This window comes from Carcharodon carcharias, chromosome 35 (assembly GCF_017639515.1).
Source record: "Carcharodon carcharias isolate sCarCar2 chromosome 35, sCarCar2.pri, whole genome shotgun sequence".
Classification (NCBI taxonomy): Eukaryota; Metazoa; Chordata; class Chondrichthyes; order Lamniformes; family Lamnidae; genus Carcharodon; species Carcharodon carcharias.
In genome coordinates this window covers 8,054,410-8,074,013 of record NC_054501.1, presented here as the reverse complement: position 1 = coordinate 8,074,013, position 19,604 = coordinate 8,054,410, and the positions used below count along the sequence as shown (strand labels likewise).

Genomic DNA, 19,604 nt, shown 5'->3' with positions numbered 1-19,604 from the left:
ATTATTCTACATATAAACCACCCGAACCCCTCGATTAGATTCCAGTCTGTAACTCACGCCCGGGTATCTATTATTCTATATATAAACCGCCGAAATCCTTGATTTAATTCCAACCTGTAACTCACTCCCGGGTATCTGTTATTCTATATACAAACCTCCCAAAAAACTCGATTACATTCCAGTCTGTAACTCACTCCCGGGTATCTGTTATTCTATATGTAAAACTCCACAACCGAACCCCTCGATTGGATTCCAGTCTGTAACCCACTCCCGGATATCTGTTATTCTATATATCAACCACCCAGAACCCCTCAATTAGATTCCAGTCTGTAACTCATTCCAGGGTGTCTGTTATTCTATATATAAACCCCCCGAACCCCTCAATTAGATTCCAATCTGTAAGTCACTCCCGGGTATCTGTAATTCTATATATAAACCCGACCGAACACCTCGATTCGATTCCAGTCTTTAACTCACTCCCGAGTATCTATTATTCTCTATATAAACCACCCAAACCCCTCGATTAGATTCCAGTCTGTAACTCACTCCCAGATATCTCTTATTCTACATATAAACCCCCCCGAACCCCTCATTTAGATGCCAGTCTGTAAATCACACTCAGGTATCTGTTATTCAATATAAAAACCACCCCGAACCCCTCGATTAGATTCCAGTCTGTAACTCACTCTTAGGTATCTGTTATTCAATATATAAACCCCCGAACCCCTCAATTGGATTCCAGTCTGTAACTCACTCCCAGCTATCTGTTATTCTATATATATACAACCCGAATCCCTCGATTAAATTCCAGTCAGTAACTCACTCCCGGGTATCTGTTATTCTATATATAAAACCCCCAATCTCCTCGATTGGATTCCATTCTGTAACTCACTCGTGGGTATCTGTTATTCTATATATAAAACCCCCAACCCCCTCGATTAGATTCCAGACTGTAACTCAATCCCAGGTATCTGTTATTGTATTTATAAACCATACTGATCCCCCCGATTAGATTGCAGTCTGTAACTCACTCCCGGGTATCTGTTATTTTATATGTAAACCCACCGAACCCCTCGATTAGATTCCAGTCTCTAACTCACTCCTGGGTATCTGTTATTCTATATATAAACCCTACCAAACCCTCGATTAGATTCCAGTCTGTAACTCAATCCCGGGTTCTCTTTTATTATATATATTAACCCACCGAACCCCTCGATTAGATTCCAGTCTGTAACTCACTCCCGGGTATCTGTAATTCGAGATATAAACGCTCCCGACCCCCTCTATCGGATTCCGGTCTGTAACTCACTCCTGGGTATCTGTTATTCTACATAGAAACCACCCCGAAACCCCTAGATTGGATTCCAGTCTGTAAATCACTCCCGGGTATCAGTTATTCTCTATATAAACCCCCCCAAATGCCTTGATTAGATTCCAGTCTGTAACTCTATCCCGGGTATTTGTTATTCTATATATAAACCCCCCTCAAATGTCTCGATTAGAATCCAGTCTGTAACTCTATCCCGGGTATTTGTTATTGTATTTATAAACCATACTGATCCCCCCGATTAGATTGCAGTCTGTAACTCACTCCCGGGTATCTGTTATTTTGTATGTAAACCCACCGAAACCCTCGATTAGATTCCAGTCTCTAACTCACTCCCGGGTATCTGTTATTCTATATATAAACCCTACCAAACCCTCGATTAGATTCCAGTCTGTAACTCAATCCCGGGTATCTCTTTTATTATACATATTAACCCACCGAACCCCTCGATTAGATTCCAGTCTGTAACTCACTCCCGGGTATCTGTAATTCGAGATATAAACGCTCCCGAACCCCTCTATCGGATTCCGGTCTGTAACTCACTCCTGGGTATCTGTTATTCTACATAGAAACCACCCCGAAACCCCTAGATTGGATTCCAGTCTGTAAATCACTCCCGGGTATCAGTTATTCTCTATATAAACCCCACCAAATGCCTCGATTAGATTCCAGTCTGTAACTCTATCCCGGGTATTTGTTATTCTACATATAAACCCCCCTCAAATGCCTCGATTAGAATCCAGTCTGTAACTCTATCCCGGGTATTTGTTATTCTATGTATAAACCCCCGCATCGAACCCCTTAATTGGATTCCAGTCTATAACTCAATCCCGGATATCTGTTATTCCATATATAAACCACCGAACCTCTCGATTAGATTCGAACATGTAACTCACTCCCGGGTATCTGTTATTCAGTATATAAACCCCGCGAACCCCTCGATTAGATTCCAGTCTTTAACTCACACCCGGGTATCTGTTATTCTGTATATTAACCCCCCGAACCCCTCGATTAGATTCCAGTCTGTAACCCACTCTCAGGTATCTGTTATTCAATATAAAAACAATCCCGAACCCCTCGATTAGATTCCAGTCTGTAACTCACTCCTAGGTATCTGTTATTCAATATATAAACCCCCAAACCCCTAGATTCGATTCCAGTCGGTAACTCACTCCCGGGGATCTATTATTCTATATATAAACCCCCGAACCCCTCGATTAGATACCAGTCTGTAACTCACTCCCAGGTATCTATTATCCTATATATAAACCGCCGAAACCCTCGATTTAATTCCAACCTGTAACTCACTCCCGGGTATCTGTTATTCTAGATATAAACCACACTGAACCCCTCAATTAGTTTCCAGTCTGTAATTCATTCCAGGGTATCTGTTATTCTATATTTAAAACACACTGAAACCCTCGATTAGATTCCAGCCTGTAACTCACTCCCGGGTATCTGTTATTCTATATATAAACCCCCCGAACCCCTCAATTAGATTCCAATCTGTAAGTCACTCCCGGGTATCTGTTATTCTATATATAAACCCTACCAAACCCTCGATTAGATTCCAGTCTGTAACTCAATCCCGAGTGTCTATTATTTGATATATAAACCCCTGAACTCCTCGATTAGATTCCAGTCTGTAACTCACTCCAGGGTATCTGTTATTCTATATATAAACCCGACCGAACCCCTCGATTCGATTCCAGTCTTTAGCTCACTCCCGAGCATTTATTATTCTATATAAAAAAACACCCAAACCCCTCGATTAGATTCCAGTCTGTATCTCACTCCCGGGTATCTGTTATTCAATATAAAAACCACCCCGAAACCCCTCGATTAGATTCCAGTCTGTAACTCACACCCAGGTATCTGTTATTCAATATAAAAACCACCCCGAACCCCTCGATTAGATTCCAGTCTGTAACTCACTCCTAGGTATCTGTTATTCAATATATAAACCCCCGAACCCCTCGATTCGATTCTAGTCTGTAACTCACTCCCGGGAATCTATTATTCTATATATAAACCACCCGAACCCCTCGATTAAATTCCAGTCAGTAACTCACTCCCGGGTATCTGTTATTCTATATATAAAACCCTCAAACTCCTCGATTGGATTCCATTCTTTAACTCACTCGTTGGTATCTGTTATTCTATATGTAAAACTCTCAAACCCCTCGATTAGATTCCAGTATGTAACTCAATCCCGGGTATCTGTTATTCAATATATAAACCACACTGAACCTCTCGATTAGATTCCAGTCTGTAACTCACTCCTGGGTATCTGTTATTTTATAAATAAACCCACCGAACCCCTCGATTAGATTCCAGTCTGTAACTCACCCCTGGGTGTCTGTTACTCTCTATATAAACCCCCCCAAACACTTCGATTAAATTCCAGTCTGTAACTCACTCCCGGGACTCTATTATTCTATATATAAACCACCCGAAACCCTCGATTAGATTCCAGTCAGTAACTCACTCCCGGGTATCTGTTATTCAATATATAAACCCCCGAACCACTCGATTCGATTCCAGTCTGTAACTCACTCCCGGGTATCTATTATTCTATATATAAACCCCCAAACCCCTCGATTAGATTCCAGTCGGTAACTCACTCCCGGGTATCTGTTATTTTATATATAAACTCACCGAACCCTTCGATTAGATTCCAGTCTGTAACTCACCCCCGGGTGTCTGTTACTCTCTATATAAACCCCCGAACGCCTCAATTCGATTCCAGTCAGTAACTCACTCCCGGGATTCTATTATTCTATATATAAACCACCCGAACCTCTCAATTAGATTGCAGTCAGTAATTCACTTCCGGGTATCTGTTATTCATTATATAAACCCCCGAACCCCTCGATTCGATTCCAGTCGGTAACTCACTCCCGGGTATCAATTATTCTACATATAAACCCCCGAACCCCTCGATTAGATTCCAGTCTGTAACTCACTCCCGGGTATCTATTATTCTATATTTAAACACCCCCGAAACGCTCGATTAGATTCCAGTCTTTAACTCACTCCTGGGTATCTGTTATTCTATATATAAAACCCCCCAACCGAAGCCCTCGATTGGATTCCAGTCTGTAACCCACTCCCGGGTATCTGTTATTCTATATATAAACCACCCCGAACCCCTGAATTAGATTCCAGCCTGTAACTCACTCCCGGGTATCTGTTATTCTATATATAAACCACACTGAACCCCTCGATTAGTTTCCAGTCTGTAATTCATTCCAGGATATCTGTTATTCTATATTTAAAACACACTGAAACCCTCGATTAGATTCCAGTCTGTAACTCACTCCTGGATATCTGTTATTCTATATATAAACACCCCCAAATCCATCGATTAGATTCCAGTCTGTAACTCACACCTGGGTATCTGTTATTCTATATTTAAAACACACTGAAACCCTCGATTAGATTTCAGTCTGTAACTCACTCCCGGGTGTCTGTTATTCTATATATAAACAATCCCGAACCCCTCGATTCGATTCCAGTCTTTAACTCACCCCCCAATTATTTATTATTCTATATATAAACCCCCAAACCCCTCGATTAGATTCCAGTCTATAACTCACTCCCGGGTATCTGTTATTTTATATATAAACCCACCGAACCCCTCGATTAGATTCCAGTCTGTAACTCACCCCCGGGTGTCTGTTACTCTCTATATAAACCCCCGAACCCCTCGATTCGATTCCAGTCGGTAACTCACTCCGGGGATTCTATTATTCTATATATAAACCACCCGAACCCCTCGATTAGATTCCAGTCAGTAACTCACTCCCAGGTATCTGTTATTCATTATATAAACCCCCGAACCCCTCGATTCGATTCCAGTCGGTAACTCACTCCCGGGTATCTATTATTCTATATATAATCCCCCGAACCCCTCGATTAGATTCCAGTCTGTAACTCACTCCCGGGTATCTATTATCCTATATATAAACCGCTGAAACCATCGATTTAATTCCAACCTGTAACTCACTCCTGGGTATCTGTTATTATAGATATAAACCCCACCATAACGCGCGATTAGATTCCAGTCTTTAACTCACTCCCGGGTATCTGTTATTCTATATATAAAACCCCCCAACCGAACCCCTCGATTGGATTCCAGTCTATAACTCATTCCCGGGTATCTGTTATCCTATATATAAACCACCCCGAACCGCTCAATTAGATTCCAGCCTGTAACTCACTCCCGGGTATCTGTTATTCGAGATATATAAACCACACTGAACCCCTCGATTAGTTTCCAGTCTGTAACTCACTCCCGGATATCTCTTATTCTACATATAAACCCCCCCGAACCCCTCGATTAGATTCCAATCTGTAACTCACTCCTAGGTATCTGTTATTCAATATATAAACCCCCGAACCCCTCGATTCGATTCCAGTATGTAACTCAATCCCGGGTATCTGTTATTGTATATATAAACCACAATGAACCCCTCGATTAGATTCCAGTCTGTAACTCACTCCCGGGTATCTGTTATTTTATAAATAAACCCACCGAACCCCTCGATTAGATTCCAGTCTGTAACTCACCCCCGGGTGTCTGTTACTCTCTATATAAACCCCCCCAAACACTTCGATTAGATTCCAGTCTGTAACTCACTCCCGGGATTCTATTATTCTATATATAAACCCCTGAACCCCTCGATTAGATTCCAGTCTGTAACTCACTCCAGGGTATCTGTTATTCTATACATAAACCCCACCGAACCCCTCGTTTCGATTCCAGTCTTTAACTCACTCCCGAGTATTTATTATTCTATATATAAACCACCAAACCCCTCGATTAGATTCCAGTCTGTAACTCACCCCTGGGTGTCTGCTATTCAATATATAAACCCCCGAACCCCTCGATTCGATTCCAGTCGGTAACTCACTCCCGGGATTCTATTATACTATATATAAACCAACCGAACCCCTCGATTAGATTCCAGTCAGTAACTCACTCCCGGGTATCTGTTATTCAATATATAAACCCCCGAACCCCTCAATTCGATTCCAGTCGGTAACTCTCTCCCGGGTATCTATTATTCTATATATAAACCCCCGAACCCCTCGATTAGATTCCAGTCTGTAACTCACTCCCGGGTATCTATTATCCAATATATAAACCGCCGAAACCCTCGATTTAATTCCAACCTGTAACTCACTCCCGGGTATCTGTTATTCTAGATATAAACCCCACCGAAACGCTCGATTAGATTCCAGTCTTTAACTCACTCCCGGGTATCTGTTATTCTATATATAAAACCCCCCAACCGAACCCCTCGATTGGATTCCAGTCTGTAACCCACTCCCGGATATCTGTTATCCTATATATAAACCACCCCGAACCCCTGAATTAGATTCCAGCCTGTAACTCACTCCTGGGTATCTGTTATTCTATATATAAACCACACTGAACCCCTCAATTAGATTCCAGTCTGTAAGTCACTCCCAGGTATCTGTTATTCTATATATAAACCCCCTGAACATCTCAATTAGATTCCAGTCTGTAAGTCACTCCCGGGTATCTGTTATTCTATATATAAACCCTACCAAACCCTCTATTAGATTCCAGTCTGTAACTCACTCCCGGGTGTCTGTTATTCTAGATATAAACGCCCCCAAACCACTCGATTGGATTCGAGTCTGTAACTCACTCCTGGGTGTCTGTTATTTTGCATAGAAACCGCCCCGAAACCCCGAGATTGATTCCAGTCTGTAACTCACTCCCGGATGTTATTCTATATATAAACCACACTGAACCTCTCAATTAGATTCCAATCTGTTACTCATTTCTGGGTATCTGTTATTCTATATATAAACCCCCCGAACCCTCGATTAGATTCCAGCCTGTAACTCACTCTCGGGTATCTTTTATTCTACATATAAATCCCCAGAACACTTCGATTAGCATCCAGTCTGTAGCTCACTCCTAAGTATCTGTTATTCTATATATAAACAGCTCAACTCACTGTAGTAACCCATGGAAATTGCAGTGCTCCCTCCAGATTCACCCTCTGACCGGCGCTCCCTCAGCACTGACACTCTGAAAATGCGCTGCTCCCTCAGCACTGACCCTCCGACAGTGCGGCGCTCCCTCGGCACTGACCCTCCGACAGTGCGGCGCTCCCTCGGCACTGACCCTCCGACAGTGCGGCGCTCCCTCAGCGCTGACCCTCCGACAGTCTGGAGCTCCCTCAGCACTGACCCTCCGACAGTGCGGCGCTCCCTCGGCACTGACCCTCTGACAGTGCGGCTCTCCCTCAGCACTGACCCTCCCACAGTGCGGCGCTCCCTCAGCACTGACCCTCCCACAGTGCGGGCGCTCCTTCCAGCCCTATCCAAATTGCTGACCCCTCTGTCACGGATGAAGCAAGAAGTGAGTCCCGCTCTCTCAGTGTCCCACTCCGCTGTCTGAATCTGCCTCCCTCATACATTCTCCTAGCAGGAAATTCCTGAGCTCTGTCTGGAACCCATTAGCAGCATGCACTTCCTGCTCGCTGACCCTTGCTGACTCGCTCCTGCTTTTCCTGCTCAGGATTCCATTTGGGAATTTTGAGACAGACTGTGGGACAGCTCCTGACTCTGAGGGTCGTGATATTTCCTTGCAGCATGAAGGAGCACCTGAAACCTCGCTAGCACCAAGACAACATGAGGTAAGAGATTGGAATAGCGATGTTCCTTTCACTGCCCCAGACACAACCCCACCCCCCTTCCAGCCTCCAGCAGCTCAGCAACACCCAAGGCTCCTCGACACGCTCCAGAGGCTGGGAATCCTGCGGTGAGTAACTCACCTCCTGACTCCCCCAAAGCCTGCCCACCATCGACAAGGCACAAGTCAGGAGTGTGATGGGATACTCCCCACTTGCCTGGATGAGTGCAGCTCCCACAACACTCAAGAAGCTCGACACCGTCCAGGACAAAGCAGCCCCCGCTTGATGGGCACCCCATCCACAAACATTCACTCCCTCCACCACCGACGCACAGGGGCAGCACAGTGTGTGTACCATCTACAAGATGCACTGCAGCAACTCGCCAAGGCTCCTTCGACAGCGCCGCCCAAACCCACCACCTCTCCCATCTATAAAGATAAGGGCAGCAGACGCATGGGGAACACCCACCACCTGCAAGTTCCCCCTCAGAGCCCCACACACACCATCCCGACTCGGAAATATATCGGCCGTTCCTTCACCGTCGCTGGGTCAAAATCCTGGAACTCCCTCCCTAACAGCGCGGTGGGTGTACCTACACCACACGGGGACCGCAACGGCTCAAGGAGGCGGCTCACCCCCCACCTTCTCAAGGGGGGCAATTAGGGACGGGCAACAAATGTGGGTGGATGTAATCCTCACTGGGAAAGAGCCGCTGCTCGTATGTGGTGAAAGGATGAGCAGGTGTGAAGGGTGAGGGGGTGGACTGGCAAACAGAGTCGTAAATATCTCCCAAGGTTAAGATTATGTCAGCGATTCTGTTCAATCAGTTCAAATGGATAATTTTTTTGAGCTGAGAAGCTCGAATTTGGGAGCCAGTGCCAATCATCAAAAAGCATCCAGTGTCTGAAATATCAAATTCAAACATCACTTTCAACTGTTTACCAAGCAGATCCTAAAACCAAGGTTGGTGTCACCCTTGTCTCTGAGGCAAAAGGTCCTGGGTTCGCGCTCCCATTCCAGACACTCGCGTCCCATAACCCGGACCCACGACCCTACACTCCCCATTCCAGTGTTGAGGGAGCGCCACACTGTCGAAGGGTCAGTGCTGAGGGAGCACTGTGTTGTCAGAGGGTCAGTGCTGAGGGAGCACCGCGCTGTCGGAGGGTCAGTGCTGAGGGAGCACCGCACTGTCGGAGGGTCAGTACTGAGGGAGCGCCGCGCTGTCGGAGGGTCAGTGCTGAGGGAGCGCCGCGCTGTCGGAGGGTCAGTGCTGAGGGAGAGCCGCACTGTTGGAGGGTCAGTACTGAGTGAGCACCGCACTGTCGGAGGGTCAGTACTGAGTGAGCACCGCACTGTCGGAGGGTCGGTACTGAGGGAGTGCCGCACTGTCGGAGGGTCAGTACTGAGTGAGCACCGCACTGTCGGAGGGTCGGTACTGAGTGAGCACCGCACTGTCAGAGGGTCAGTGCTGAGGGAGCACCGCACTGTCGGAGGGACGGTACTGAGTGAGCACCGCACTGTCGGAGGGTCAGTGCTGAGGGAGCGCCGCACTGTCGGAGGGTCGGTACTGAGGGAGTGCCGCACTGTCGGAGGGTCAGTACTGAGTGAGCACCGCACTGTCGGAGGGTCGGTACTGAGTGAGCACCGCACTGTCAGAGGGTCAGTGCTGATGGAGCGCCGCACTGTCGGAGGGTCAGTGCTGAGGGAGCGCCGCACTGTCGGAGGGACGGTACTGAGTGAGCACCGCACTGTCGGAGGGTCAGTGCTGAGGGAGTGCCGCACTGTCGGAGGGTCAGTGCTGAGGGAGTGCCGCACTGTCGGAGGGTCAGTGCTGAGGGAGCGCCGCACTGTCGGAGGGACGGTACTGAGTGAGCACCGCACTGTCAGAGGGTCAGTGCTGATGGAGCGCCGCACTGTCGGAGGGTCAGTGCTGAGGGAGCGCCGCACTGTCGGAGGGACGGTACTGAGTGAGCACCGCACTGTCGGAGGGTCAGTGCTGAGGGAGTGCCGCACTGTCGGAGGGTCAGTGCTGAGGGAGTGCCGCACTGTCGGAGGGTCAGTGCTGAGGGAGCGCCGCACTGTCGGAGGGACGGTACTGAGTGAGCACCGCACTGTCGGAGGGTCAGTGCTGAGGGAGCGCCGCACTGTCGGAGGGACGGTACTGAGTGAGCACCGCACTGTCGGAGGGTCAGTGCTGAGGGAGTGCCGCACTGTCGGAGGGTCAGTGCTGAGGGAGCTCCACACTTTGTTTCCAAGCTTTGTTGACTAAAGCTCTTTCTCGGGATTAAGTAGCCCTCTCACCTCCACGCCCACTCCAGCCAGCTCCACCCCAGGGAAGATCCAGTTCACCTCCCACCGCCTCCAAGCAACCGCTCTTTCTGGGAGCTGCCGCAAGCTGTTTGGCCAAGTGTGGCATCGCCACCTCATTCCGAGAAGCGATGACAACCAGCTGGGCTTGTTCTGTCTGGAATCTGGATGGTACCTCATACCCTCACTGCCCCCCACTCTCTCATTCCAACCTGTCGTCATTGCCCCTCCTCTCAGAACAGAACCGCCCCCACCCCTTTGCCTTTGCAAACACCCCTTCCACCTCCAGCCCTCCCTTTCCTCTCCCAAGCCCTCGAATCAGCCATTGGCTCCCAAATCTGTGCCCAGACTTCCACGAATCAGCTCTTAGCCAAAGGTCACCAACAGCGTCCCGTCTGAACGTGACAAGGGTAAACTTTCCCTCCCCCACCCCACCGCCCTTCTCGAACCGTCTGCCGCCTTTAACACGGTCGATCACCCCCCATCCCCCTCCCACGCCTCTCCCGCTGTCGGTCCGGCTGGGTGGGGCTGCGCTCACCCGCTTCCATTCTCACCCGTCTAATCACAACCGGCCAATCACCTCCTCTTCCTGCGCCCGCACCGTGACCTCTGGTGTCCCCCCAAGGATCCATCCTTCATCCCCCTCCTCCTATTCCTCATCTACAAGCTGCCCCTCGGCGACACCGTCCAAGACCACAGCGTTAGATTACACACGTGCGCTGACGTCACCAGTTCAACCTCCCCGCCACCTCTCTGGACTCCTCCACTCTCTAAACTATCAGACCGCTAATCCGACATCCGGTCCCGGAGGAGCAGAAATTCCCTCCGCTTAGATATTGGGAAGACTGAAGCTGTTGTTTCCGGTCTCAGCTCCAAACTCTGACCCTGAGCGACTGATTCCTTCCCGCTCCCTGGTAACCGTCTGGGATTAATCCAGTCTGTTCACAACCTTGGTGTCAAGTTTAATCCTGAGATGAGCTCCCGGCCTCGTATCCGCGCCATCACTGAGACCGACCGTTTCCACCTCCATAACAACGCCTGGCTCCGCCCCCTGTCGTAGTGCTTCGGCTGCTGAAACCCTCGTCCACACCTTCGTCCCCTCCAGACTCAACTATTCCAATGCTCTCCTGGCCTTCTCTCCCTCTTCTACCCTCTGGAAACTTTGGCTCAACAAAACTCTGCTTCCCTCCCCCCATGTCCAAACTCACACCGAGTCCCGTCCACCCATCACCCTCTGTGCTCGCTGATCCACACTGGCTCCTGGTCCAGCAACCCTCCCTATCTCTGTAACCTCCTCCAGCCTCCTACACCCCTCCCTATCTCTGTAACCTCCTCCAGCCCCTACAACCCTCCCTATCTCTGTAACATCCTCCAGCCCCTACAACCCTCCCTATCTCTGTAACCTCCTCCAGCCCCTACAACCCTCCCTATCTCTGTAACCTCCTCCAGCCCCCTACAACACTCCCTATCTCTGTAACCTCCTCCAGCCCTTACAACCTTCCCTATCTCTGTAACCTCCTCCAGCCACTACAACCCTCCCTATCTCTGTAACCTCCTCCAGCCCCTACAACCCTCCCTATCTCTGTAACCTCCTCCAGCCCCTACACCCCTCTCTATCTCTGTAACCTCCTCCAGCCCCTACAACCCTCCCTGTCTCTGTAACCTCCTACAACCCTCCGAGATCTCTGCGCTCCTCCAATTCCGGCCTCTCGAGCATCCCCCGATTCCAATCGCTCCCCCATTGGCGGCCATGCCTTCAGCTGCCTGGGGGGTGCCCTGAGCTCTGGAATTCCCTCCTTAAACCTCTCCACCTCTCTGTCTCTCTCTCTCTCTCTCTCTCTCCTCTTTTAAGACGCTCATTAATAAACGACCTCTCTGACCGAGCTTGTGGTCACCTGTCCCTAATATCTCCGCATGTATCTCGGGGTTAGATCCTGTCTGACTTATTCTCCTTTGGGATGTGTCACTATGTTAAAGTAGCTTTATAAATGCAAGATCCTGTTGTGATTTGACCGAAGTTTTCGAGATCTTCAAGGAGAGAGAGAGACGAAGGGAGAGAGAGAAGGAGGGAAAGAGAGAGAGAGAGGCACAGAGAGAGACAGGGAGAGAAAGAGACGGAGGGAGGGAGAGTGAGAGAGAGAGAGAGAGAGGGAGAGAGAGAAAGAGAGGGAGAGAAAGAGACGGAGGGAGGGAGAGTGAGAGAGAGAGAGAGAGAGGGAAAGAGAGAGTGAGAGAGAGAGAGAGAGAGAGGCACAGAGAGAAACAGGGAGAGAGAGAGACAGGGAGAGAGAGAGACGGAGGAAGAGAGAGAGTGAGAGAGAGGGAGAGAGGGAAAGAGAGAGAGAGAGAGAGAGAGAGACAGGGAGAAAGAGAGACTCAGAGAGAGACAGGGAGAGAGAGAGAGAGGGAGAGAGAGAGACAGAGAGAGACTGGGAGAGAGAGAGAGAGAGGGAGAGAGAGAGACAGAGAGAGACTGGGAGAGAGAGAGAGAGAGAGGGAGAGAGAGAGACAGAGAGAGACTGGGAGAGAGAGAGAGAGAGGGAGAGAGAGAGACAGAGAGAGACAAGGAGAGAGAGAGAGAGACAGAGAGAGACAGGGAGAGAGAGCGAGAGAGACAGTGAGAGACAGAGAGAGAGAAAGACGAGAGTCAATAGAGAAAGACTGTTTCCCGCTGGTCGGTTGGGGGGTGGGGGGGGTGGGGGGGGGGGGTAAGTCTGGGACGAGGGGGGCAGAGTCTGAAAAGGAGAGGCAGACCCTTCAGGAGTGAAATGGGGAAAGGTTCCTGCACACAAAGGGTGGTGGGAGTTTGGAACTCTCTTCCCCCAAACGGCCATCGATGCCGGGTCAGTTAGTTTTAAATCTGGGAGGCTGAGAGAATTTTTTTAACCAAAGGATATTAAAGGATACGGGGCGGAGGTGGATAGATGGAGATAGGGTCACAGATCAGAACATGATCTCACTGGATGGCCTTAACTCATCCCAAATTCTCCCTCCCTCCCTTCTCTTGCACTTCAGACCTGCTGTGGGAATCCTGCTAAAGTCCCCAAAGTGCTGTAAAAGTTTCCCTTTCTTTCTATCCTCCCTCCCCCCACCTTCCTCTACCGCCTCTAATATCGCCTCCAAAAGGAGACCACTGGGAGGGAACGAGAGCAGATTTGAAGTAGACTCAGCTGGTGTTGCGGTGGAGGGAAGGGGCTGTGGTGGAGCTGAGGGACAGAGTGAGAAGCAGAGAGAGAGAGAGAGAGAGAGGGAGGGAGGGGGTGGGAGGGAGAAGAGTCACTGCTCTGAACCCAGCACCTCTGGGTGCCAGCGTGCCTGTCTGTGGGTCACTGAATCCTGTGTCTAGTGTTCCTTCCTCACCAGCCCTTTGCCCATCTGGCAGTCACTTTGTCTCTGCCTCGGTCTGTCTAGCTCCCTGTCTCTCTCTCACTCTCTGTCTCTCTTCCTCGCTCTGTTTATTTGTCTCTCCATCTCTCTCCCATTGTCTCACTCCACCCTGTCTCTCTCCGTCTCTCTCATTCTCTCTCTGTGTCTCTCTCTCTCACTCTCTGTCTCTCCCTCTCTCTGTCTGTCTCTCTTTCTCCCTCTCTGTTTCTCCCTCTTTCTCCCTGTCTCTCTCACTCTCTGTCTCCCTCTTTCTCTCTCTTTCTCTCTTTCCTAGCTGTCTCTGTCTCTCTCTCTCTTCCTGTTTCTTCCTCTCTCTCCCTTTGTCTCTCTCTGTCCGTCTGTCTCTCTCTCTGTCTCACTCTCTGTCTCTGTCTGTCTGTCTCTTTCTCAGTCTTTGCCTCTCTCTGTCTCTATTTTTCTCTCTTTCTGTCTCTGTCTCTCTCTCTCTCGGTCTCTCTCTCTCTCTGTCTGTCTCTCTCTGTCTCTGTCTGTCTCTCTTTGTCTCTCCCTCTCTGTCTTTGCCTCTCTCTCACTCTGTATTTGTCTCTCTTTCTGTCTCTGTCTCTCGCTCACTCTCTCTCTGTCTCTCTCTGTCTCTCACCCTCTCTCTGTCTCTCTCTTTCTCTCTGTTTTTCTCTCTCTCTGTCTCCCTCTCTCTCTGTCTCTCTCTCTCTCTCTGTCTCTCTCTCTCTGTCTCCCTCTCACTCTCACTCACTCTATCCATTGACGTGAATTATAACCCTAACCCCTGACTGTGGGCTACCCTGGATCGGGACCACTCCCCTTAACAAACGCCCTGACTTCAGTTCAAATTAGCCAAATTAGTTCAGAGCCCCCCCAAGGATAATAACCAGTGAGAGATATTAGCATCGCCCACAACAGCCTTTGGAATAATTATCAGCTGATTTATCACTACCCGGACACTAGAGTCCAGCGGTGAGGGGGGTATCTGCTCAGAAAAAATGGTAGGAGAGCACAGAGAGGCGGGGACGAGGGGGGGTTCTTAGATCTACATACAGAAAACTACGAGGCGTTATATTTGAGTCATTTAGAATTTTATTAAAGAACTCTTTCCGCTTAGATTAGGAGAGATAAACAGGAGACGACATGGGTTTAGGGTGAAAGGGGGAAGGTTTAGAGGGAACTTGTTCACTCAGAGAGTGAACAAGAAGGGTACCCTCTACCCTTCTATACCCACCACCCCCCTCCCCGAACCTTCCTAAACTCAATGACATTGGGCGGGAGTATTTAAGCCCCTTAAGAATCATATTTTATATATTTCAACGAGATCCAGGGAACATAGGCTATTGTCTACTTAATCTCTCCCCATAGGACAATCCCATGATACAAATAAAGCCCTCCCCCCCACCCCCTCCCCCACCCCCAACAGCGTAGGACTCGCCCGCCTGGTCACCTCAACCCGTCAAAAATTCGCCCCACCCCACCCCCCCCACACCCACCGTCACTATCTCCAGGGATCCAGCAGGTTGCGTCCCCTTCAACATCCTCAACCACAGCCCCACAGGTAAAAGCATTTGCGGTTGGTCCCAGGGCTGGAGTCAGCAACCCGGCCGCACACCACAGTCGAATAGCTTGCCCGCACTCGCTGCCTTAGGCAGCCGAGGAGCAACAGACAGATGGGGGTGGCGCAGCGCGGGGGAGGAGGGAGGAGGGAGGTGGGCAGGGAATGAGGGGGGGGGGGGAGGGGAGGGTGGAAATGGAGGGAAGGGGAGGGGAAAGGAGGGGAGAGGGGGTGAGGGGAGGAGAGAGGGAGAGGGGGGAGATAGATAGGTTCTCGACTGGTGAGGGGGATCAAAGGTCACGGGGGGGAGAAGGCGGGAGAACGGGGTTGAGAAACTCATCAGCCGTGATTGAATGGCGGAGCAGACTCGATGGGCCGAGTGGCCTAGTTTCTGCTCCCACGTCTTATGGTCTTGTGACCCAGAGGCCCCCCCGAGAAACAGAAATATTGGTTGAACGTTGAAGGAAAACATTGCCCCCACCCCGCCCCCCCCCCGGTGAAGCCGATCGGCGTCAGGAAGCACCAAACCCCACCCCCCCCCCCCCCACCACCCACCCCCTCCCCCACCCCACCCCCTCCCCCCAGCTTTAAGGAAGGGGAACCTGCCGGCCTTTACCCCGGTCTGGCCTTACACGTGACTCCAGACCCGCGCAGCCACACACGGTCGACCCTCTGACTGAATAAGGGGCCGTTATGGCTGGTGGGAGGGCGGGGGGGTGGGGGGGGGTGGTGGGCGCAATAAACACTGGCCCAGCCAGCGCAAGCCCCCCACCCTCCCCCCATCCCACGGACACAGGGAGAGGCTCTGTTGCAAGGGCAGGGAGGTGCGATACAGAGGGAGGGCGTAAATTTGTACTCAGGCTGTTGGAAACAGGATGAGACTCCCGCTGGGCCACCTCGGGGCTGGACGAGCAAGGGGGCAAAATTTAAGTTAAGCCTTATCCAAGCTGAGAATCCTTGACCCCGCCCCGCACCCCCACCCCCCGCCCCTCCCAACCCGGGTGTCCTGATCAAGTTCACTCGTCCTTCGCAATCTGCTGAACTGAATTTTTTAAGGGTCACGGCTCCAAACCCCGGACTGCACCAGCCGAGTGAAAGCGGGCATCACGATGGCTTTTACAAAATGCCTCTGCCAGCGAATCGGGCGCTTAGTACGGTGAAAGGTTTAGTCCCCCCATCGACACCTGTGGTGCGAAGGTGCCAGGAGCACTGGAATTCCAGCCCGTGCTACCGTCGTGAAGTCACGTCCTCTGTCTTTAATTCAATCCAGAGCTGTTTTTAATTAAGCTCAGTGTGTGTGTGTGTGTGTGTGTGTGTGTGTGTGTGTGTGTGTGTGTGTGACTGTGTGTGTGTGTGTGTGTGTGACTGTGTGTGTGTGTGTGTGTGTCTGTGTGTGTGTGTGTCTGTGTGTGTGTGTGTGTGTGTGTGTGTCTGTGTGTGTGTGTGTCTGTGTGTGTGTGTGTGTGTGTGTGTGTGTGTGTGTGTGACTGTGTGTGTGTGTGTGTGTGTGTGTCTGTGTGTGTGTGTGTCTGTGTGTGTGTGTGTGTGTGTGTGTGTCTGTGTGTGTGTGTGTCTGTGTGTGTGTGTGTGTGTGTGTGTGTGTGTGTGTGTGTGTGTGTGTGTGTCTGTGTGTGTGTGTGTCTGTGTGTGTGTGTGTGTGTGTGTGTGTGTGTGTGTCTGTGTGTGTGTGTGTCTGTGTGTGTGTGTGTGTGTGTGTGTGTGTGTGTGTGTGTGTCTGTGTGTGTGTGTGTCTGTGGTGTGTGTGTGTCTGTGTGTGTGTGTGTGTGTGTGTGTGTGTGTGTGTGTGTGTGTGTGTGTGTGTGTGTGTGTCTGTGTGTGTGTGTGTGTGTGTGTGTGTCTGTGTGTGTGTGTGTCTGTGTGTGTGTGTGTGTGTGTGTGACTGTGTGTGTGTGTGTGTGTGTGTGTGTGTGTCTGTGTGTGTGTGTGTGACTGTGTGTGTGTGTGTGTGTGTGTGTGTGTGTGTCTGTGTGTGTGTGTGTGTGTGTGTGTGTGTGACTGTGTGTGTGTGTGTGTGTGTGTGTGTGTCTGTGTGTGTGTGTGTGTGTGTGTGTGTGTGTGTGTGTGTGTGTGTGTGTGAGTGTGTGTGTGTGTGAGTGAGTGTGTGTGTGTGTCTGTGTGCGTGTATATATGTGTGAGTGTGTGTGTATGTGTATGTGTGTATGTATGTGTATGTGTATGTATGTGTGAGTGTGTCTGTGTGTGTGTGAAAAAGTTTTGGGTAAAATTGTTGTCTGTTAGCCTGTAACCATTATTTCAATTCTGAGGGATAATGTCCCAATTTTATATGAGTTCTACCTATTATCTATATTTTACCGAGCTATCCCTGTAAACTGTCTCTCTGTCACTCTCTGTCTCTCTCCCTCTCTCTCGCTGTCTGTCTCCCTATCTCTGCCTCTGTCTCTGTTTCTGTCTCTCCGCCTCTCTCGTTCTCTGTCTCTCTATCACTAACTCTCCGACTCTCTCTCTCTCTCTATCTCTGTCTCTGTCACACTCTCTCTCTCTGCCTCTCTCTCTCTCACTGTCTGTCTCTTTCTGTCTCTCTCTCTCTCCCTTTCTCTCTCTTTATCTATGTCACCCTCTCCCTCTCTATCTCTGCCTTTGACACTCTCTCTCTGTCTCTGTGACTCTCGCTCTTTCTCCCTCTGTCTCTCATTCCTAGTCTCTGTCACTCTCTATCTCCCTCTCTCCCTCTATCTCCCTCTCTCTGTCTCTCTCTGTCTCTTTCTCTCTGCCTCTCTATCTCTGCCTCTCACTGCCTCTCTTTCTCTATGCCCTCTCTTCTCTGTCTCTCTCTCTCTCTCTCTCTGTCTCTCTCTCTATCTCTGCCTTTCTTGTCTCTCTCTCTCTCTCTCTGTCTCCATCTCTCTCCCACCATCTGTCACTCAATCCTCCTCTCTTTCACTCTCCCTTACTGTCTTTTTTTCTTTATCTTTCTGTCTCTTTATCACTGTCACATTGATTGTTTCCCCCAGTATTCCCAGTGGGATACGGAGACCGGAACTGTGCGCAGTATTTTCAGTGGGATACGGAGATGGGAACTGCGCTCGGTATTCCCAGTGGGATACGGAGATGGGAACCGCGCTCGGTATTCCCAGTGGGATACGGAGATGGGAACCGCGCTCGGTATTCCCAGTGGGATACGCAGATGGGAACCGCGCTCGGCATTCCCAGGCCTTACAGAGCTTGGATAGGAGCCTAACCCTCTCTCTGTGTAAAGTTGGGGGGATGGTTGAGGTGCAGAGGGAGTTTCTGTGGGCCTTCCCTTGACCGCACTGAGCCTGGTTATGGGCGGCTGGGACCCTCTCTGCCGTGTTCGGTCAAACCCTTCCCATTTTGCCAGCGCCGGCTTCGTACTTCGCCTCGCACGGCCTCTAAACCTTGGGGGAAGCTTCCGCAAAGGCAGGTGGCGACGCTGGGCGTGTGATGTCACTGGCTTGCCCTCCGACCCTCGCCCAGCTCAGGTCATCCCAAAGCGACTCACGGCCAATGGTGGGGGGGTCAGGGGTCAGGGGTCAGGGGGAGGAGGGGGGTCAGGGGTCCGGTGGTGGAGGGGGGGGGTAGGGGAAGTGTGGTTTCCTTTTCGGTGTGTGGTCACTGCGAGTGAAGCAGGAACCGCGGCAGCCGACTCGCGCACAGCACGATCCCACGAACACCCAAAGCGATCATGACCCAGGTCTTTGTGTCCGTTCGTCATGTTGGTTGAGGGAGGGAGTTGGCCCCCAGGGCACTGGGGAGAGATCCACCTGCTCGGCACCACCGCATTGCCGAATAGTGCCGGTGGGAACACTCCCTGCAACACGACTAGGCAGACAGTGCGGCGCTCCCTCAGCGCTGACCCTCCGACAGCGCGGCGCTCCCTCAGCACTGACCCTCCGACAGCGCGGCGCTCCCTCAGCACTGACCCTCCGACAGTGCGGCGCTCCCTCGGCACCGACCCTCCGACAGTGCGGCGCTCCCTCAGCACTGACCCTCCGACAGCGCGGCGCTCCCTCAGCACTGACCCTCCGACAGCGCGGCGCTCCCTCAGCACTGACCCTCCGACAGCGCGGCGCTCCCTCAGCACCGACCCTCCGACAGCGCGGCGCTCCCTCGGCACTGACCCTCCGACAGCGCGGCACTCCCTCGGCGCTGACAGCGGGCAGGGAGACAACCTCGGTCATGGCTTCCAGAGCTGGTGCTGGAGGAGTTGAGGTTCGAACCTGTGGGGCCTTCTGTCTCGGAGCCCTGGCGGCTGCTGTTTAAGCCCCAAGTGACACAAGAGGGTGATTGTTCACAGCCACCTGAACCATTAACTGTTCAGAGGGTCACGTGCTGCCCCACAAGCTAACAGAGGAGGGTGAGGCAACGGGAAGCGAGGAGTTTC

At 50.8% G+C, this 19,604-nt stretch overlaps 1 protein-coding gene across 1 annotated transcript in view; it reads left to right on the top strand.

Annotated features, from left to right (window-relative positions):
• Positions 1–7,914: 7,914 nt before the first annotated feature.
• Positions 7,915–19,604, top strand: part of LOC121272838 (IQ motif and SEC7 domain-containing protein 2-like) — an 80,497-nt gene continuing 68,807 nt past the window's right edge. Inside the window, exon 1 of the mRNA XM_041179652.1 lies at positions 7,915–8,007. Coding sequence (XP_041035586.1) covers positions 8,003–8,007 — 5 coding nt within the window. The 5' untranslated portion in view covers positions 7,915–8,002. The remainder of the gene's footprint in view (positions 8,008–19,604) is intronic.